This window comes from Amphiprion ocellaris, chromosome 2 (assembly GCF_022539595.1).
Source record: "Amphiprion ocellaris isolate individual 3 ecotype Okinawa chromosome 2, ASM2253959v1, whole genome shotgun sequence".
Classification (NCBI taxonomy): Eukaryota; Metazoa; Chordata; class Actinopteri; family Pomacentridae; genus Amphiprion; species Amphiprion ocellaris.
The window spans coordinates 34,844,312-34,865,895 of record NC_072767.1 but is presented as its reverse complement, the minus strand read 5'-3'; the positions used below and the strand labels follow the sequence as shown (position 1 = coordinate 34,865,895).

Below are 21,584 nucleotides of genomic sequence, written 5' to 3'. Positions count from 1 at the left end.
TTTGTCTGAATGTTAAACGTTTTGTTTCTTGTTTCTGTTTGAGAGTGAAAAACTCTGTCAAACCAATTTAGCTTGTAGGCACCCTTGTCTGAAAAGGAAATAAAGATAAATATACTGTAGACAAGAATAGAAAGACAAAGTTCGTCCTGATAGCTTACCAATAATTGTCTGTAGTGTCGATAAAAGTCAGAGTGATATTTGCTTCCTTGTTCGCCTTTGAATCTAATCTTGAGTATGTAGTCTATAAACTTAGCAGGACTGTTAGGGAAAAACTGAAACCTATGTAAAAGGATAATTTTTTATTTATTTATTTTTTTGCATAGTGCAAATGAGCCAAAAATAGTGGTATTGTTTAAATGTTTCCAGATCGCACACATATATCCATGCCCTTCGAGTGATGTGCTTGTTGTGGTTTAATAACTTTGGAATATATAAAGATTTTATTTGGATTTCGCAATTACAGTAATATATAGGGTTATAAACTCAATAGCCATAATTTATAGGTTGCACTGTAACTTTGGTGAGTCATAATCTAGGAAATAGGAAGGGATTGTAGTAATAGTAGGGGAAATCAAACTGGTGTTGCTACATAGACACATCTGCAAAAATGTTGTTTTATAGCTGCATAATTTCAGGTTTCACTTTGGAGTCTAGCACAGGAAGACAAGATTGCAGCTGGATAGTGTAGTAGCTGTTTTCACCCATGAGGGGGCAGTACAACATAGTTTTGACGTGCAGCTTACCTGACATGGACCTCAAACTGTTTACTCACATCCCGAGGTAGAGTTTTGTGCATGCCCCGAACGATCACAATGACTGTAGCAGATTTAGTGCTGACAATGTACAGAGCAGCCCCTTCAGCTGACTGCAGAACCGACCCTGACTTCTGGGCCCGAGCCCACTAGTTTTCCTGTTTTCTCCCGCTTGAAAGCAGAACTAGGCAGAAACGGGTGGGACCCAGAAACGGCCTAGGAACGCTGCACATTGTTCCCAGAGCTTCCTCTTCCACATTCCTGGCCTGATTGGGATCGGGGCCTCCTGTGCAGGGGTATTGTTCTAACTCCACAGCACCAGCAGACCTGGCCCCAGCTAACCGCAGCTGCCTCCACTGGCCATTGTGGTGCTCAGGCCGAGTGATGGCTATCTTTACCTCATCAGTCATCCCCCTCTCTCTCTGCCTCTCTGACTCATTTAGTGATTCTTATGAGGATGTGCTGCCTCAGCCTCTGTGCATCTTTGCTTAGGCCCCAGTCTTGCACCATCCCAACAAATGCCCCTCCTTGCAGCTTAAAGCATTTCTGTTTCTTGTGCATGATGGTTTAGATGTTTTGTGTTGTTGTCAATATTCTGTTCAATATTGTCACGACATTTCAAATGGTTTGACCTGTTTGTCAACCGTGACTCCAGATCTTGGTTATCAAGTTTTGATTATCAGCTTAATTGTGCTCTGGGCTGTGTTGTCATAACTAGGACAGCCAGTTAGGCAACTTACTTTCTTTACATAATGACACTATATGACATCCATTCACAGTACTATTGTGGAAGTGGTTGAGTACACAACTACAAAGTAATTTCTGTGCTGAGAGTCTACTGCTCTTTACATTCAGTGAGACCAAAATAGCTGTAAAATTAGCACTGCCATCCTAAGCTCGGGGCTAAAAACTTCTTTCTTTGATTTTATGCTTTCTCTCAAATAAAAGAGGTGTAAAATAGATTTAAAAGTAAATTAATGCAATTTTATGAGACAGAAGGTGCATACTTTTCATTTATCAAAATTTTGACAGCTTTGGAATGATTATGTGGAGCAGTTTTCTGCAGAGGTGTTGGTCAGCCAGTGTCCAGCTCTAACAAGCTTCCTGGTGGTTTGCCATCAAATCTTGCTGAGCAATTCCTTTTTGTTCCTCAACAATTTAAGGCTTGTCAGTAGATTTCAACAATTTGTTTGTGCTGCTTGGTATATTTTCTGCCAGCTGGCCTGTAGAGGGGAGAGTTCTCGCAATACTGCTGCACTTCATTTATTATAGATTTGCAAAGTGGGGCAAGGTTTTCTGGTCACCCCTGGTTGCTGAAGTCTCATTCATTATTCCCAGAGAAAACGTTACATGCCTTCAAGTTGGAACTGTTTGATGACAGGGATCGGCAAAAAAATTTGCTGGTTGAATCACTGGTCTAAAGACTTTGTCCAAGCTTTAATAGGTTCTACAGCACATCCGCTCATCAAATAGTCTGCGTACGTTTCTAGATCAGTGTAGCCAAAGCATAAGTGAAATCCGGTCATCTATGATTATCTCATGTTATCTGCCAAAATGAGCTAAAAATTAAGTGCTGAGAAAATTGGACAGACAATCTGCAACTTAAATCAGTTAATTTTTAATTAATTTTTAATTCTTGGTAGAATTCAACAGCTTTGGCATCTAATTTAGTTCACAGTCCCAACAACAGTGGAAAAATTTGAATTCCCTACCGTTTCAATTTGTACCTCTGACTGTCTGCTTCTTCATCACGATGGAACCTGAGGCACATGGTTTTGTAATCTTTAGCTCATGCCAAAATGATGGACAAAACACGATTTCTTATCATTTGTGTGAAATGACATTAAAGATATTGTTTAAAGAAAACATTGCTGTGGGTGCACAGAACAGAACAATTTCAAAACCTGCAGCAGTTTGTCTGCAGACTAGGTTTGGAGCTGGCTAAATGTATTTAAAAACAATTACTGAAATTAGTAGATAACTGTACTCTTTATTTTTTTGTTATAAATGCACAGGGAAAAACACAGGAAGATAGTGGTATATTTTGAAATAATCCTTTACTTCCTATGTCAGGCTTGTGACATAGTTTATACACTGAAACAATTACATCATCTCGCTGACATTTTCACACACTGCAGTAGAGGGTGTAAGCACTTCCTTAATAAGTTCCTGACCACACTTACTGGTCTTACATGCTATGCATTTTGTCCTTAAGATAATTGCCCAGAGGCATCATTTTCTATGAAGGAGATGGTTACTTCAGTGTGAGGTTATGCAACCCATAAAAAATAAGTAGAATTCTTTGACATCTTTGAATAGAGTTAACACTTGCTCACCAGTGTAATATTATCCACATCACAAAGCTAATTAGAACAGTTTAAGCACAAACTGAGTTTGGATATCTTTTTTACAAAACCATAGCTTGTATTACATGGTTCAGACTTAAACACTACAATACTGGGCAGCTAGATGGCTGTGTGCTTTAATAAAATTTTCCTTCTTTTGTGGTCTCTCTATGAATTGCATCCCTCTTGTAGCTCTGCAATATTGCTTGCCAATTGCATTTGACTACTCAGTTGGTATATAGTGCTGCGTTAAGTTTTTTTTACAGTTTTTAATTGATACTCCAATGCACAGAACAGTGTGTGGGACACACTGAAGCATACAGTGACTCTGTGTTATCATTAAGGCACCCTTCATCATAATTTAACAGTCATTGTGGTTGAGTATGATCAAAATTAAACCGACTGAGAAACAACAACCCACTGGCTTCTATATTCTTTATAATGACTAACCATATCACCTGCCTTCTGGCATTCAGACACTGAGAAATCTGTAATCTACTGAAGTTGTTTGTCTTGGCACCTAACTCATGTAATTCCATTATTCATTCTTTGGAGTGTAGCTGAAATATTAGTTTGTTTTCATTTTAGGAATTAATTTTAATGTTAAAGCAACAATAAAAAACAAACATCCAAAATAAATTTGCTCTTTGACAAAAATACATAAGGGCAAAGGAATGATGTAACCTTGAAACACATTTAATAAGGAAGTAAGTTCAGCTTTGCAGTAAACTGATGTAACAGTAAGATGCAGTAAATAAACCGTCGGTCCCCACTGACCTCAGCCTCCACCAGAGGAGGTCTGCAGCCGTGGATGTGGATGATGAGAGGCCAAGCAGTAGCAGAGTCGCACCCTTTGGAAGACCTGTACGCAAGCCATGGAGAAAATGTCAGTATCAAGCAATATGTTTTTGTCCATGCAACCAAACTTTATATTTTTGTGTGTCTTCATGGCAGTTGGCAGTTAACACGTTTAAATTAAATTATGAAATGTTCTTTTAAACACGTTAGAGGCTCAACTTTCTTGACTATGATCTTGATTACTTTGGCACTCTTCCATTTTGTGCAGGATTGTTAACTTATGCCCAGTTTGTCTTGCTGTGGTAAAAAAAAATAAAAAAGCTTCAAAGCAAAAATTTTTTTTTTTAAAGTTATTTTTTTGGCCTTTTTGTCGGCTTTATTGGATAGGCGCAGTGAGAGAGAGACAGGAAACAGGGGAGAAGAGTCGGGGGAAGACATGCAGCAAAGGGCCGCGAGCGGGAATCGAACCCGGGCCGCTGCGTTGGAGACCAGCCCCTGTACATGGGTCGCCCGCTCAACGTGTTGAGCTATACGGGCACCCAATGCGAAGCAAAATTTTAATTCTTGTTAGGATCATTAGAAATACCAGGCAGAGTTTTTTTTTTAATTCAGTGTTAATGTCAAAATGCTTAATGAGTTATTAATTAGAGCAAGATAAAATAAATGTTGTGTTTTTATTTGTATTGCCCAATTGCTTTATTCAATGCATAGTTAATGATGAAACAACAGAAATTTCTTCCCTGAAAGGTATTTTAACCGTTTCTTGCACACTGGTGCTTTGGTCATCTTTAATTTTTGTGGCGCTTTCTGTTGCTGTTGATGACTGGCTGTGTTTGTGCTTGAAAGGCTTATTAATTTTTGCACTCAATCCCAGAGAACCGTAAATTGATGATTTCTTTAGGCAGTGAGCTTTTATGCTAGTCAGCACAGTATAGTCCCTCTTACTCCGCAGTTAGGGATATTTGGACGGGTTTGAGTTTGCTGCAGGTACAAGCTGTGCAGCCAAGCAGAGCACAGCAGTCTGTCATCACCCCGTTTCACAGACACCATTACTTTGCTCATTCTGTTTCTCTTCATAATAGCTCAGCACAGGCAAGCAGAAGTGAAAGCAAGACGAGGGTTACTCTTGTTATTTTAGGAAGCTGGCCAGAAAACAAACAAGCATTTGTGTTTGAGTGTGAATGCTAACAAGTGACACTATTTCAACTTTGATAAGAGCTATCAGTAAATGCAGGCAGGCAAGAGTCCCTAGCTCCTCTGAGCTTTCCTACTTCTTAAGTGTCTGTCAATCTTCTTCCTCCTCTCTTGGTTTCTTTCACTGGTGAGAAGCACAGGCCAGCAGGGTGTGGCTGGTGTCGTCGCTGTTGTGATTGGCTGGTGGCCCGGGCTTGTGTTATCTCCTGTGGAACATGTTCTAGTCCCACCCCAGATAGTGCCTGGCACTCAAACATAACCCTGCCCACACACAATTACATCACGACTCATGAAAAGAGCCATGTCTCTTTATTTTCTCTTTACACTTTGAACAGACAGGTAATGTTGCAGCGTAAGTTTTTGCTTTGTCACTCCAGCTAGTTACAGTTAGACCTCTGTAAACAACTTTAGAGAGCCTGACAAGTAGTGTCTGTTCTGGTCTGTAACGGCCCGCAGATGTAGGCTCTGTCAGTGAGTGAATGTGTAACTACTGCACATTAGTAGCAACTCAGCACAGGGACTCTACCTGTCTACCTGCTTGTCTGTAAATGGGGCAGATGAGGCGGACTGGTAGTTTGTGTCAGGGAATGGCGTGGCTTAGGCTACTGGACTACACATCAGAGAGAAAGACATAAAAAAGTTTGAACAAACATGGAGTTTCTGAAGAGCCTGGTTCCAGCTGTCATCTCAGGGGACGGCTCTGTTGAAAATGGGGGAGCCTTACCTAAGGAAACAGGTCCACGGCTCCTTCGAATGAAAAGGCTGGGCTTGTTAGCCATGGGACAGGCCATTGAAGAAGATTCGGTAGATCCAGTGCTGAACTTAAAACCAGGGATTGGCTCCTCCAAACCTGCCCGCAGTAACCACAACCGCCTCAAAGGTACAACAGGCTTAAGTGCATATTCATGTAGTTATCTGCATTGATTTTGGGTTAATCTTTGCTAACAATATGGGCTGCTTTTTATGATTTACAGATTTTATTCAGTTAATGTCAAGCTTTATTCACATGTACCCAAATATTGGCTTTGCACTCACCCCTTTATTTGCATATGCTAGCATGTACGTACATACATACATACATATACAATATATACAGTGTTCTAATCACAAGGCTGGGCTGCCTATTGAATCCTGATCATCTCTATGGTACAGTTACCTGACATCATTGGCTAGTTGGAATTTGTGGTATCAGCTCACTATCAACGCTCTACTGTTTAAAAAAAAAAAAAAAAATGACTACAATCTATCCTGTAGATTAGAGAATTAAACTGATGTAGAATCTAATTTGATATTATCGTCTTCTCAAGAAAGGAGCTGTATTTGGCTTACTTATCCCCAATTTGAGCATTATCATAACATTAGCATTCCTCATAGTGTACATAGTGATGATTTTCTCAGTGAAAAAAGCATAATTTGTTTGTATCAGGTTATCTGATCATCAAGCAGAATCTAGAAATTGAATATTTTAAACTGATGAACATTATGTTTATTATGTTTTTAGCATAGTTAGCCAACCTCCTCAAATCTGAACTCGCATCAGTGTTTACCAGCAGCAACAAGACAAACTGAGTGGCAGCTGTTTTTGGGGGGGGCAAAGGCATCAACACTCTACTAAAACTTGAGTTTAGGCTAGACTGTAGCTTAATATTTAAAAAAAAAATTAAAAATGCTAGACTCACATTCACTGCTCCCATTAACCTGGGTGTCAGCAGCAGCTCGCAGCTGTTTTCAACAAACACACTCAGCTTAAATGACTGTATGCATTGCGCTCAGCACCAAGTTGGAGACAAAGTTTACCAAAAGTGAGGACACCTAAAGAACTGAAATTGTTCTGACATTTTTAGAGACCAAGACATGTTTAAAATGATAGTAGGTTTTGGATTTCCAGGTGACAGGTGGCCAGAAAACTTCAAATGAATGCTTTCTGCCAGCTGAATGTGTACAGTGAACAGGCATTTTTCATGTTAGCAAGTTTTTATATTAATATTGTCAGAATTGAGAGTTTGCCAGATTGATTTTATTTCTTTTTGCCCTAATTGTTTTAGTTCAGTATCAAGGGACCTATGCTGAGTTCTGGTGTGTCTTTTTTCAGATATAAGCATATGTGTCTGGTGTCATCTTGAATAAATTTTGAACAGTTTAAAATGGTATTATTTTTCTATTTCATATATTTACCAGCACTTGCCATGCATGCCTTGTAACATAAAAAGGACACTGTCAGAACTATGTTGTACATCGTGTCACGGTCTGACATAGTGCTGGCTTATGAGACGACTTGTCGCTTCTGGGGAGTGATTTTTGCCATCCAAAATATTTTAATAAACCATCAAAAGGAAAGCTACAATGCAGGTCATGTGTCTGTAATGCTGAACTATTCTACTGACCCAGTATGCCTTGTACAGCTATGAAAATATCATAAAACTTTAACATGATTGTAGTTAGTATTTACACATAATCATTAAAAGCGGACGAGTATTGGAACCAGCTGTTTCCAGCAAATTTTGAGAGTCATTTCTAAAGCATGAGTTGACCTGACAATATTAATCCTCTGAAGTAGGTCTCCGATTGTGTCTATGGATACAGTAAGTAAAGGTTTAGTAGATGTGTGTGCATATACACATTATATGTGTGCGTGCAGGTCAGCCAGTTTGGATCAGCCGTGGGGTGATGACTTTTCATTAGTATCTCAGTATTGTGCTACCTGTCAGAACATGCTCGCTACCTATTTGCTCATGGCTAAAGCATGACTCAGCACTGCCTTCTGCTGTACTCACCTAGCCTGTTGGCCTCCAAGAATAGGACTAGTCAGCCAGCTTGGCTAACTCTGTCAATAATGGGCTTCACTCAGTTGGAGTTTTGATGAGCAGTGAAAACAAAACACAGTTTTGTTAGCTTGACTCACATAGTGTCTTTGTGCTTAGCTTGTAAAACTAATGGTTGATATTTGTATTGAAAGCTGCTTTTCTACTGACTGGACTGGGCAAATTGTTTTCAAATCTTTCCCTGTTTTTTTCTTTCCAAATAGGAAACATCCGTCATATTAGAAAAATCTCCTTTTTGCATCATGCTGGTGGTGGCAAGGGTCACAATGGTGAGTTATGTATTGAAAAAAGGGATATAATCACTACAGTAGCTGAGGTAATTGGAGATGTGTTTAAATCAGAACTGAGTGCCACTCCCTTTCTGCAGAACTAGCATAGCTTGAGTTGGCTTTTAAGGTGGTGCTACTCTATTCTTTCTGCCATTTGTCTTTCTTTGCATACAGTGACATCACTCAGTTGCTGGAAGCAGAGCATTTTAGGACAAGTTTGATTGGGACAGTATTTGGTTAATGGGTGCAGCAGGTTTCCTGTTTGTGATTAGGGAGTGCTTGGAGCATATGACTGAACATGAGTCTGCGCTGGTGGATTGTGCTTCTGTCATGAGAGATGTCTATATGATTTCTGTCTGAACAGACCACAGGGTGTGTATCCAGACGGGCTGGACAAACTTATTCATCGAATGTCTTAAGTAGTTATTAGCCAACTGTAGTGAAACAAAGGCCATAATGGAGCAGCTCAATGCAGATTCTGCATTGAGGAGCAGCTCAATGCAGCTGTGAATCACTGTTAATGGTCTTTCTTCAACCAGTTCTCCCAAATAAATAATGGCATTTTAATGATTATCTGTTCATCAATTAATTGCAGTTAATAATTAAATCAATTAAAATATATGCCAATAAGGCAGAAGACAAGGGATAAGTCTGTTTTCTGTTTCTGTGTCCATTCTGTAGAACATATTGGTCTGGCTGCATCTCTCTGTCTTTCTGCTATATGGGGAAAAACTCTGGCTTGTTTGTATTTCTTTAAACCAATCACAAATGACATGGTGGAGCTAAGCGAAGCATGTGGCTTCATTATTCCCTCAAAATACGATCCACATTTCAAGCAAAATCAAATTATCTATTTTAACGGCAAGCACTGTCATTCCACTGTATCATAATTCACCGAAACAAAAACAGCAAGGCTGTATGGTAGGTGGCTAGCCTGGATGTTGTTGCTTCCTGCAGTGAAGTGGATTTTGAAAATGATAACATGCAAATAGCAGAGGGGGAGGACAAAGCTGCCGAGAAAGAGTGGCCATTGGCAGATTTAGACCACAGCCTACATCCGACGAGTCAGACTAAACTGCTACCTGTCGTAGTTGTGTCGATAAACTTAGCAGCACAGAGCTGTTAAAAAATAATTGTCTGTCAACTTAGAGCATCTATAGCTGCAAACACTACTAACGTTCAGAACCAAAAGGACTCTAAATACATCGTTTCAACAACATTAAAACTGTGGAAAAATTGGGCTGCCCAGGTAACTCAACTGGTTGAGCGGGCGACCCATGAACGGGTGCTGTAGTCCCCAGCGCAGCACCCTGGGTTCACTTCCAGCTTGCGGGCTTTTGCTGCAGGTCTTCTCCCCATTCTTCTCCCTGCTTTCCTGTCTGCCTCTCGACTGAACCTGTCTAGTAGAGCCAAAAAAGGCCAAAAAACAACTTTAAAAAAATGTGAAAAAATGATGACGTGTATTGATGTTACTTTGCTCTAAAAATAAAGGCCCCAGTAAACACTGACAGATTTCCTGGACTGATAAAGTTGCTGTGACAGTATTTGTGGACATCTGTTCCAGCTGAGCAGCTGTTTTTAGTAGTTGGACTAACGCTAACTACAGTTACCAAGTCACTTCAGCATATAGATCAGGTTTATTTTGATATAAAGCCACTGTGAGGAGGTCAGTAATGTTACAGGCAGTTTCACCTGCAAAGACTGCAGCTTGTTTGTTGTGTTTAATATTTTGGATTTTAATGTGACCAAGCTGATTTTATAGTGAACATTTGGTATTAGTGGTTAAAAACAACTTCATCAACATATGGAATAATTGCCGCTGTAATTCATTTATTTGAACAATTATTTGAGTATTGTTTATGTGGTTGACTATTGGTTAAGTAAATAGTTTAAAATTTGCATCTTTACCCCATAGTGACAAACTTGGTGTCAGATTTTTTGAGTATGTGCCACGAGTAATGATTTGACCTTTTTGTACTTGTGTTAGCATTTGTTTTAATTCAGGTTTACCTGGTGTTCTGCTCTGTCATTCCATAGAGACGATATGCTTCTGACCTAAGAATGACTCTTTGCTGAAATTAGCCTCTCTTGATTTGCTAGGGAAATCAAAGGGATGAGTTTGCTCATTCTCAGTTTGAACAGAGCAGAAAGTTTCTGTCGTTTGAATTTGTTATCTATAAAGGTAGTTTTGATTCTTTTCACTCATACAGCCACAGATCTTTATACCATGGAAGGAAACAATCCAGATCATCAGTTTTGTGTGAGAAAACTTGAGACTTCAGTAAAAATGTACAGAGTTTTTCAGTACGTCTTGATAATTATTTCAGGGAAGTATGAAATAGCTGCTTCCTGACTCAAGGGAGTGTGTGGAAGTAAGGAGCTGTGCAGGTTGCAGTGTTGTGCTGCATACTCAGACTGCTGTGATGGATCTAAATGGCGTGTCCTCTGCAGCCCAGGCATCACTGGGGAGGTCAGGGATTGAATTACAGCTCCTATCGATTATTGTTCCCACCACTGCCCTTCAGAGAGGCCAGGACAGGAAATGCATCCTCCACCCTGTGGGCTCTTGGGAGGAACAGCTCCTCTATACTGTCTGCAGTCTGGAGGGCTAGCTGTCCGTCATTGCTCCCACTTTGTGAATGGAGCTACTGTAACCTGCCTTGGTTGTGCATTTAGTTGAGATTATTTAATCAGTGAGCTCTTCTTTCCAGGAAGTGAGTTGTAATGTTGTTTATTTGAGGTCTTCAACTTACGTCAGCTCTGTTAGACAGTAGCGCTTAGCTTTAATGTTCCAAGACCCAGAGAGATGATGTTGTCAGTTCTGCATTCCTTGAACAATAGAGCTGGTTTACAGAAAACAATGCCTGCAGAGGTTTCTGCATGTTGTATGTTGACTGGCTTCCTGATAATGATGAGAATAATATGAACTCTAATTTTGTTTTTCATACATAATTCAAGCCTCTACCAAATACTTCTGCCTTCTTCTTACAATCTGGGAGCTTGAGTCAAAGTTTATCTAAAAGCTTGTTCTGGGTATATTGAAGCCTTTTGCTAGTGTCAGTTGCAGTGTACTCACTGAGACTGAAGGCCTGGAAAGGGGTAGACTTCTTAGGAAGTTATATATGAAAATAACCAAACTTGACTCAGGCCTAAAGCTATTCAACAATCCAGCTGCTTTGTCATGACCCATTGCACTTGTGTCAGGTAGCAGAACCTAAAATAGTATCTTTTAAGTCAAGGTGAATCTGTATAATTCATTATTTTCATATTCAACAATCCAGAGTCTGAAAATGAAAAAAAGAATCCACTATTCATTTACAAATAATCACAAAAAAACCCTTCATCAGATAACAAGATGTTTTTTGTACTTTTGATTTTATAGTCTAGTGGACAAATAAAACGAGACTCACGTGGTTTGCTGCAATTTATTGCACTGTATTTATGGCAATGTAATAATTGCTGATTCTTGTAGAAATTTATGTACTGGTGTTAATAGAAAGTGCATCACCTAGGAATTTCACATTTCTAATATTTTTTTTGAATTTGCATGTTCCTTTAATAACCAGCATCGCAAATGTATTTATTAAAAATTTATTAAAGTTAATGGTTAAAGGTAGAGTCAGGGATTTTAATTTCTGATCCAATGGTCTGCCTGATGAGCTGATGTAATCTGTAAGAAGTATTGGTATGCACTAAGGTTATTCAGACGTGGTGAACACCAGTGTGTCTGTTTCCACATGTGAAGACTTTCAATGTGATTTTTTTCTGAGATAAAACTAGTTGTATTGATTTTCACTGTCATTTTCCCTTCAGATTAAATTTCAAATTCTTCCCTGGTTTTTCTTCATTTTTTTTTTTTTTTGCCTTAAGTATAAAGGTGAAATGAAGTTATTTGCCTTTTTTTTTGGTTGGATTCATGAATGAATAATGAAAATCTAATGGGTATTTTATTTCTGATTCAAGGTTCTTAATTGAGTAGAAAAAGAGCAATTGATTCATTGATTATGGTGGACCGAAACAGCTTTAGGTTGGTTAAATGCTAAATATATTTGATAGAATAAATACTACATTAGACAGTGGAAACAGCGATTTCTGGTAACCGCAAGGTATCAAAGTTCTGAAATTGAGGAAAACAAGGAACATTAGTTTTCAGATAGTTCGTAAGTGTGCCTGTGCTGGTGGCAGCAACTGAAAAGCCTTTGAGCCTGCCAGAGGATGAGAACTTCTGTCAGGAAATTCATTTTTGTAGACAGTGATCCCTCTAATATTTGCAAGTACAGTGTAGCTAGCAATTGTTTTACTGTTGAGTAATCATTTGGTTTGGTAGAAAAAATGTCAGAAAATACAAAAAAAATTTCAGTTCCCAAAGCCCAAGATGACGCCCTCAATTGTCTTGTTTTGCCAGTAATCCAAAGATGTTCAGTTTACTTTCAGAGAGGAATAAAGAAACAAGGGAATGGTCAAATTTTTGATTCTAGACTAGGGAATTTTGACAATTTTTCAGATCAATTAATTGTTGCAGAACTGTTTGCAAAAGGTGTTAGACTAAGCACTAGATACTCTGGCTACATTGAAAAAAATTGTTAGTTAACTTAGTTGTATTGAAACATCCTGCTGAGCTGTGAACTATGCTACAGCAAGTTCTTTCCCTTCCCATTGAGGATCAGACTCTGGTTCATTGACTGCTATATGTGACTTCACATCTTCAGCTGCAGCCATTACTCAGGGTGTGACTGCAGTTTAAGAATATTTGGTGGACCTCTAGTGAATAAAATGCCACAGACATTTTTAAAATAGACTTAGTATTTCTAAAATTGCATCAAAAAGGACCATCATCGCATGTTTCTAGTAGATTGTCCATTTAAAGTACTACTTTGACATTTTGGGAAGTGCAAGGATGTGAAAGTGGTTTTAGCCCTCTCATTTAACTCTCGGAATGAATAAGCATATTTTCCAAATTTACAAACTTACGACCCAATTTGAAATTAAATAGAACAATGTGTATTTGCTGCAAAATTGCGATGGTGCTGTAATGAATCTGTGCTTATTTATTACAAGGCAGAATTTCACAGTGGAAGCCTGCATCAGGGTAGCACCAGCCAGGGCTTGACAAAGCATCTGCTTGTGTTGTGTTTGTTTGCAATGAGCTCTGCCTCATTTTGCATAACTTGTGTAGTGGAGGACATGTGACGGAGGGAGAGACTGAGGGCGAGAGAGAAATGAAGACTAAACTAAAAGAAGACAAAGAGCATTTGTCTTTTGCAGCTTTCCCACTGCTGTTCCCTGTCAGAATATTTTGGTAACAAACATAATCCTGCGCTTGACTACAAATTGCTTGATGTCATGTGGATCAGTTTTTAAGTCTCTGCGAGGGGAGGAATATCTACCATCAACACAAGATTAAAATTACAGGTGTGTGTGTTTGTGTCTTGCTTCACACAAACACAATGGGCTGTTTTCTTACTAAGGCAGTGTGTAGTGAGTTTGTGTGTCATTCTGTGTGTTACTATGCCTGGTAGCTTTTGGACAGAGCAGTGATGTAATGACTATGACTCCACTGGGTGTGAACGTTTAGCTTAGCAAATAGATGACCTGTGATCACTCTTATGCCTTCAACTGAGATTAGAAATAGATTTAAAAAAAAACCACTAGTCACGTATCCTTGGCCCATGGTGTCGTCATGTAAACTATTGTAGCATAACCCATATTTACCTTTTTCTTAATGTTGTTCCATACCTAACTTTGGTCTGAACTTAGATTTGAATGTCACATATAATTCAGGAATATAGTATTCTTATTATTTTGGGGCAGAGTTCTGCAGAAAACTAGTTTTACTAGTTGTGGTGTTTGCACCCCTGTCCATCTTTTTCTTTTTCTTCCTCTCCTCCATCCTCCCATTCTTTCCTTTCCCTCCTACTGCAGTCAGGAATGACGCATCAGTATTGCTATGGAGCTTACAGGAAGTGTCGCTTTGATAGGCCAGTGGAGAGGCAGCACAGTAGCAGCTCTGACATGCGTATGCATTGCTGAACCACAGCCAGGGAACACTCGCAGCATTTTGATGACATCACCCGCCCCCACTCTCTGCTCCTGCCTTCCTCTGTTTGCTGTTGAAACAAGCTCGCTCTCTCACTCTGAGAGAAAAGAGCAGGCATCAGTAAAAGAACAAGAGCTAGCTCGGAAGAGGAGGGGCCGGCCATGAGCGAATAGAGAGGGAGAGAGCTTTTCGGGGGGGAGGCGGAGGGTGGCTGACAGTGCTAGCGGGCTAGGACTGGCACACACATACATACACAGGAAGAGAAGAGGAGAAGGAATATTGCTGCACATTGTTAAGACTTCAGTCGTGCACTGTCCTGCTGCTATTTTCTCTCATATCAGGAGCAAAAGTTCTCACGCAGTTTGGTCCTTCGTGTTTCTGGATTTTTCTCTGCTGAAATGGGGATGAGGGATTCTGTGGACTGGCAAGTGGGCAGCGGGCGCTGGGGTGGAATACTTCTCTAACTAGCCAGGCTATGCACTCTGTCTCCTCTTCTTGCAGTGCAGTTTTAGTCTTAAGTGAACAAGGCGGCAGAAAAAGAAAACCGGTAGGACTTCTTGGGTCTCTGTTGTTCAGGATGGTGCCCTTAACTTGTACCTGTGGAGGGTAGTTTTCAGCCCTAGTCAGGGGAGAGGAGCTGGAAGTGTGATAGGTGTAAAGATTTTTTTTGGGAGGTGATATTTTCGGGAAGAGTGGAATGTTTGGGTTTTGTGAAATAAAAGTCACGGGAACTCTGTAAACTTTGTGCCTTCTGGTGAAACTTAACTTTTGAGAGCCACCATGCTGAGCCTGCAGGATTCGGTCTTCTTTGAGATCAGCATCAAATCTCTCCTCAAGTCGTGGAGTAGCAGCTGTGAGTACCCTGCCAAGCTTGCACACATGTTTACATACCACAGTTACTGCCACCAGACTTACCTACCACACACAGCCAGCAGATCCTGTGCAGCTTTGTACATGCTTGCATGCAATTCATGCTTGGGGTTTTCCTATCTCCTACATGTATCAGATAAGTGGCCATTAATGGAGTTGTCAGGATGACTGATTATGTTTAGTCCAGGTTTAGTCAGGCTTGTTTGATGTGTATGCAGGTGGCAGCAATTAAAATCTTCCATCAGCAGAGTACCCTCCTCCCCTTGCTCATCATCGTTCCACTGGCTCCTGGTTGTCCCGTAGATGATGTTTCTACTGATGAGTATCTACCGATACATACCATAGGCAGACAAACACTCTCTGTTACTCTGAGGACACTCAGAACTTTCCTTTACTCTATGCATCTTTAACAACTTCTTTTTACTGTAACGTCATAATCACTTTTTTAATCTCTCTAGCAGCACGTAACACACTCTTCATCCCTCCCATCTCCTCCTCATCCTCCTACTTTTATATCTCTCTTCTTCCCTTCCTCCAGGGCAGCTAATGTTTCCCTACTATTGATCTGTCTTCTGGTTCCCTCCTATTATTAGCTTCCCATGTAGCCCATAATACATCAGGAATCAAAAAGGAGCAGTGTCCTCAGTCTCATTGAAATGTAGTGTTTGGCATAGGTGGATGGTAAACAGCAAGTCTGAAATGCCAACCTGCTACTGCTGATTTATCACTGCGTTGTTACCTGCATTAATAATTACACAGAGGACATAAAGCTGTTTCTTGTGTGACTTTAAGGATGCTTAATGTTTTTGTGAGTGTGTGATAAAACACTGTGAGAAGATTGTACATAGCCTCTAATGCATATCTTCGCTGTGATTGCAGTACCTCAGCCACACAAAATCTGTCCTAGCAGCCCTTTTGTCTAAAACAGGAATAGAGGAATAGATTGTTTGAACACTCACCTGACTTGCCCTGCATGGGATGGAATTAAGAATGAGTTTATGTTTTGGATTGACGTCATTAGGATTCACCAGGAATAGGCAATGTGGACAAAATCATTAGTCACTGTGTGTTTGTATCTAGTTCAATGTCAATATAAATATACAACATGAAGGAGTGACTTTCTGGAAAATCTGATAAGACCCTACAAATAAATTATAACAGACTTTTTGCAAATTGAATACTAGGTCAAAACACTTCTTTTACAGTACTTGATAAGCATTAAATAGTGCCGTTTACATGTTCTGCGACATTGCTTGCAATGGCATAGTACACCCAGAAGACGTTAAACACTATTGTCTAACTGTGTATATCATCTAGACTTGAGTGGAGTAAGAGAAATTCTGTCAGAGTACTGATTAGAGTAGCTGGTCAGAGGTTTAGGGCTTCTTTTGTGTTATACATTTGTATATATTCTCACACTCAGACACACATAATTTACTGTATCAATCAGAATGGTTTCAGATATGGAAGTTTTGGATTTTGTTACAGATATGTATGACACTGTAACACAAAGTGACTTCCAAGTATGCATCAATGATTAATGTGCGTTGTGTGATAACATTGTTCAGTATTGCAATGATGACATGACTTGCAATAAATATTGTACTATGCAGATTAACTATGTTCCTAAGTCTTTTTGCTTATAATATTACACTGTTACAGTCAAGCGAAACATTAAAAAGCCTATGCCCACTGAATAAAGTAATTAGATAACATTTAAATCCTTTTCTTTTCCTACATTTAAAATATTTTCTTCTGAACTTCTAAATATTATTTTATTTTAAACAAAATTGTTAGTAGTAATAGTTTTTAAGATTTGAGTTACTGATTTGTTTCGTGAATTACCAGGGCTTCCTGTACATATTATAGCAAAGGTAGACCATCTAAAACAAAATGCCTCAAGCACTGTCCATTAAATGAAAAAATTCTCATTGCACTTCAGAGTATATGAGCAGAGGTGTTACATCACACAACAAAGACCACATATTAGAGGAGTGGGCCAACTATTTAGACCATCGCATGTAAAATGCTCGAAATTTTCATGCATTCATGTTTTCAATACTTTGTTTTATTTTGCATTGGTTGCCCTATTTGATAGTGGTTGGACAGACCTTTGGTACCTGCACTTAATTACTCCGCCAAGGACAGTTATGTGACGATCGGTGTTGGTCTGTCTGTTCGCAACATTACTCAAAAACGGATTTGGACTAAATATTCAGGGAAAGTCAGAAATGACACAAGGACAAAGTGATATAGATTTTGGCAATGATGCAGCTTATAGTCTGGATCCACGGATTTGTGAAAGATTTCTGCATCCTAGTGAGATAGCGTCACGGCGTCACTGTAACTATGACAACAAGTGAACGTCAGCTGCCTGCTGATGATCACATGATTGCCATCCTACTGCAAATCGACTGCTGTGGACTTACCAGGACTTATCCATTGGAAATGATACCAGGAACTCTTCATTAAACTGTCGGGATGTTTCTGAGTCCCATCAATTCTTGCCACCCACTACATATTTAGGTCACACGATTCGGTATCCATACATAACGTACACATGGATAACACACGCCTGTGCTCAGTGCAAGGACATTTTGTTTGAGGGTACATCTATATTAAATGGTGACACTCTATGTTGCTGTGATTTCTGATCATCAATAACTATGAAAAAAATGCTGTATTTCTAAAAAAAAAAATGTTGCATTTCTGACAACGCCATATGGGGAATGAACAGCCTTGGCAGAGTACTGCGCTCTCCGAGTGCTTTTCTTGTTTCAGTTTGTCATGACCACAAATGTAGACCCTATCTTGTTGATAAGACAACTTATAACAATACCAAGAGAGTTTTCTGCAGTTTCCAAATGTTTGGCAGCTTAGTGTTGTCATTAGCATTGAATGCAGCTCTTACATCTAGTAGAGGACATTTTGCTATTTGGGTGAATAGAATTAAAACTTTGTTACGAGCCGTCTCAGTGGACTTGGTTGAACTTCCCTGCGCTAGAAATGATGAGCATGGTTATTTCTAGTTGAAAATGGATTTGCGCTGAATTTACAAAGACTTTGTTGAACTTTGTAGAAAGTAATACCCGAGAGATAGTTTGCAAGTTAACAGTGAAACAGATTGTGTACAAACTCTAATCTTTGGCTTTGATCAACTTTGAAACAAAAAATAAATTCCTTTCACACAGCAGGGTCTGGAACTTTGCTTTGTAAGGTTTTCATACTTTCCATGTCTGCATCAGAAGTCCTTATTTCCGTTGGTGTGAATGCCTTATTTTTGTGACCAGCATAGTGTTTATCCTCCTCCTCCTCACCCAGTATGTGCCTGGGATAGGCTGGAACCCTTTGACCCTGAACAGGATGCATGATTTATAAAATTGAGGACAATACTGTCACTGTGATTACTTTATGATTTCTAGTAATAGGAAATATTTTTCATGTAAACGCATAGCAACCATTGTTTGAGCTTGGCAACCATAGGCGCCACCCCCACCCCCCGACAAGGAGGAATGGTCAGCATTCCAGGAAATATTGCAAGAAGTCTCTTCACTCCCTCAAGGTAATACATAGTTTAGAAATAAAAGTAATACATATATATTTGGTAGTTGTCTGGATTCCTAAAATGTTTGCTTAATAGAATGAAATGAAACTGAGGGTGTATATTACATTATGGTTGATTTATATTCCCTGCACCTAATTTCAAGATAAGTAGGACTGTTGGTCTTAAACACAATTTCAGACCTTTAAATTAGTTTACATTTTTTTGTTCTGAAAGTGCTCTTATGAAAAATGTTTTTAAGAGCCAATGTGCTTTTTGGGATTTTTCCTTCCCTTCAGTGTTGTAGCTTTTTGTGCATCTGTAACACCTGCAAAACAATGTCCACACCAATGGGAATTAATCTCTCCCACACTACTCCTTATCTGCCTAAAATACCTAAACTGAAGTCCAGGCTTTTCTTCTGTAGCTATCTACATCACTATGTAATACATTTGCATAGCCTAGCTTTTAAACGTGCACATCCACAAACAAAGAATGAGCAGTTTCCCTGCAGCCTGCCATTATTTCCTCACTAGAACTCCTGCTTGGGATACAAGCAGTAAGCCATCTACATGTTGAGTAAACTTCTTGCAGATCTTCCTTGCTTTTACCCCTCTTCTAACTACTGCCCCTCTCTCTCGCCAGTCCTGTGGTGGTTGCCAGCTTCTTATTGTACCTCTCAAACAAAGAAGGCCTAATTTCTGAAAGCCCTTCCATGGTGGCCTGCTATAACTTCCATCCATGTTCTCTCTGTGTGGTGCCAGCGAATACAGAAAATGCTGAAATTAGTTATAAGACCGACGAATATTTATAGGGAGGTCACAATACGGGACTTTACTGTCAGATAGATTTTTTTTCGTGGTTTTTCAGTATATGCCTGTTTTGGACTCATGTCTTGTCACTATTTAGTAATAAATTAAGTTTGCCCTGTATCTTTAAAATTCTCTTTGGAAGTAGTAATGGTGAAGAGTAAACCAGTAATAACTCGTCAGAGACGGAGCATGTTGAGGCATAATAGCAAAATTGGCACTGCCATGCCACATAAACACTGGCTGCGAGTCTTTTGTCTCTCTCTCTAAAAAAATGGACACACTCTCGGCCCTGCATTCCAACAGTATGTGCGTGTGTTTGGGTTGTTGTTTCTGGTTGTCCTGCCAGGGGAAGTGAGCAGGCGTTGGGAGGGCTTTATTTTAACTGTGACAAGGTGGAGTCACTGCTGTAATAGTTGTGTAATCCTGCGGGGTACTCCATTTCTCAAGCACAGCCGTGGAAGTCTGGCAGAGTGCAACGTATAGGCCTCTCACAGCAGGACTTGATGGGTATTTTCTTATGCAGCATTTTAGCAGAAGCGTGTCAGTTCTTTTTATCAGAACTATAGCAGCAGTAGCATCCATCTTTAGGGTCAAGATGTTCTGCAATCCTTAGATACCAATGTTCTCTTGGGCTGGAGGTCTAAAATCTTTCAAGCTGACATAGGACAAAGATAAAATGTATGGAAGATATATGACTAAGAACAGCTCTGGACAACTGGTAACTCAGAAACCAATAAAAGTTTAATAGTTTTCAGTTTCAGCTATAGACTTCATAAACAGTCGATCTTTTTTTGTCTTTATCAATATTGTGGCTACAGCAATGACAACATCCCAATTTAGATTCAGCCACAAAAAAAAAAAAACTAGCCGTGTTGCCATAACATATTTATGCACTTTTGGAAGTATTGCATTACAAAACATAAATAAATAATACTTTTTGCACTTGCTTACAGTAGTTTTTTACATTTTATGAATAAGAGTTAATGTGCTTAATCCAGATGAAAACACCCTTTTCCAATAAGTTCTGAAGTTTTGAACATTTAACTCACATGACTGATCAGCTGTTTGCACTTCTTCATTGCCCTCACTGTCAGGAGAGCACGAAACATGATCAGTAACAGCTAGCAATAAACAGCATTTACAACGTTCCACATTTAAAACAATTCTTAAGGATGGCCAGCGTTTGTTAATTTCTTTTTCTTTTGTAAGACTTTTTTAGCAATTGGCAAAAAAATGGTCTCTGTTCCAGCTTCTTCTGCTCTATTTTAGTCATGCATAGCGTAGCATAGCCCACCACCCTCTGACGTCACTACAAAGGCTAGTTTATTCTCTCCAAAGTAATTAGCTGAACCAAGACTAAATCATATTTTCTTGTTTTTATTTTTTTTTTGCAACTTTTCAGGAGTTTGCTTCAGATTCGCTTGACATTTATATTCAAACATAGCACTTGTATTTGTGATGTTGTGACGTTAATTTTGGCATATGATGTACAAATCATTTGCTGTACTTGGCTTTCCTTGAGGCCCTCAAGTGTTTTTACATATTACTAGCACAATGTCCTTGTACTTTTGCATGTAGATTTGAATGAGAACTGAAACATGACTTTGGGTCACAAGTGAGTCACTGAAGATGAATTCAATGCAGTTTCCTGAAGGAGTTTGTAAGCAACACTATCTGTGTTTTTTTTTTTTTTTTAATATTTTTGTTCCATTATTTGCTATGATTTTTGCAGTGGGATCAGTTTTGGAAGGAAACCAAAGCTTGGCATGCCATAAATGACTGGCATGTCCTAGGGAGCAAAGAGAGAGAGGGAGGGGCATTGCAGACACTTGGCCCAGAAAAAAGCTGCCTTGCTTTGTTTTTCTCATTTTGCCGTTGACTGGAAAAGTACAGTGTTGCGGTATTCAAATGTGTGAACCAGTCAACAATCCAGTTGGCCCAGAGTGGGAGAGAAAATAAGGCTGGGGGGGTGTAAAGGACGGAACCCTGATTGGATATTAGGAGCTGGCTATGTGACATCATTGGGGGTGTTGGTGAAGCACAGTAAACAAAGAGGGAAATGCTTGAAAGGCTCTCTGTGCTGCTGGACAACATGACCACAACACAACTCACACTTGCTACTATGCAACTCAAGCCACCTCCCT

The 21,584-nt window shown here is 39.5% G+C and overlaps 1 protein-coding gene across 15 annotated transcripts in view; it reads left to right on the top strand.

The window, feature by feature from the left end:
* fryl (furry homolog, like) overlaps positions 1–21,584 on the top strand; it is an 86,731-nt gene that overhangs the window by 8,283 nt on the left and 56,864 nt on the right. For 8 of the 15 annotated variants that reach the window (XR_008602964.1, XM_035957426.2, XM_055014386.1 and 5 more), the window contains exons 1-2: positions 5,412–5,969; positions 8,115–8,180. The exons of 2 other annotated variants lie outside the window; for them this stretch is intronic. Coding sequence is in view for 12 of the 13 variants with exons in the window: in XM_035957426.2 (XP_035813319.2) it covers positions 5,741–5,969; positions 8,115–8,180 (295 nt within the window). In the remaining variant the exon portion in view is untranslated. Of the gene's footprint in view, positions 1–5,411; positions 5,970–8,114; positions 8,181–14,459; positions 15,071–21,584 lie in introns of those variants that run through there. 5 more of the 15 variants (XM_055014393.1, XM_055014392.1, XM_055014396.1 and 2 more) reach the window with 3 other exon arrangements.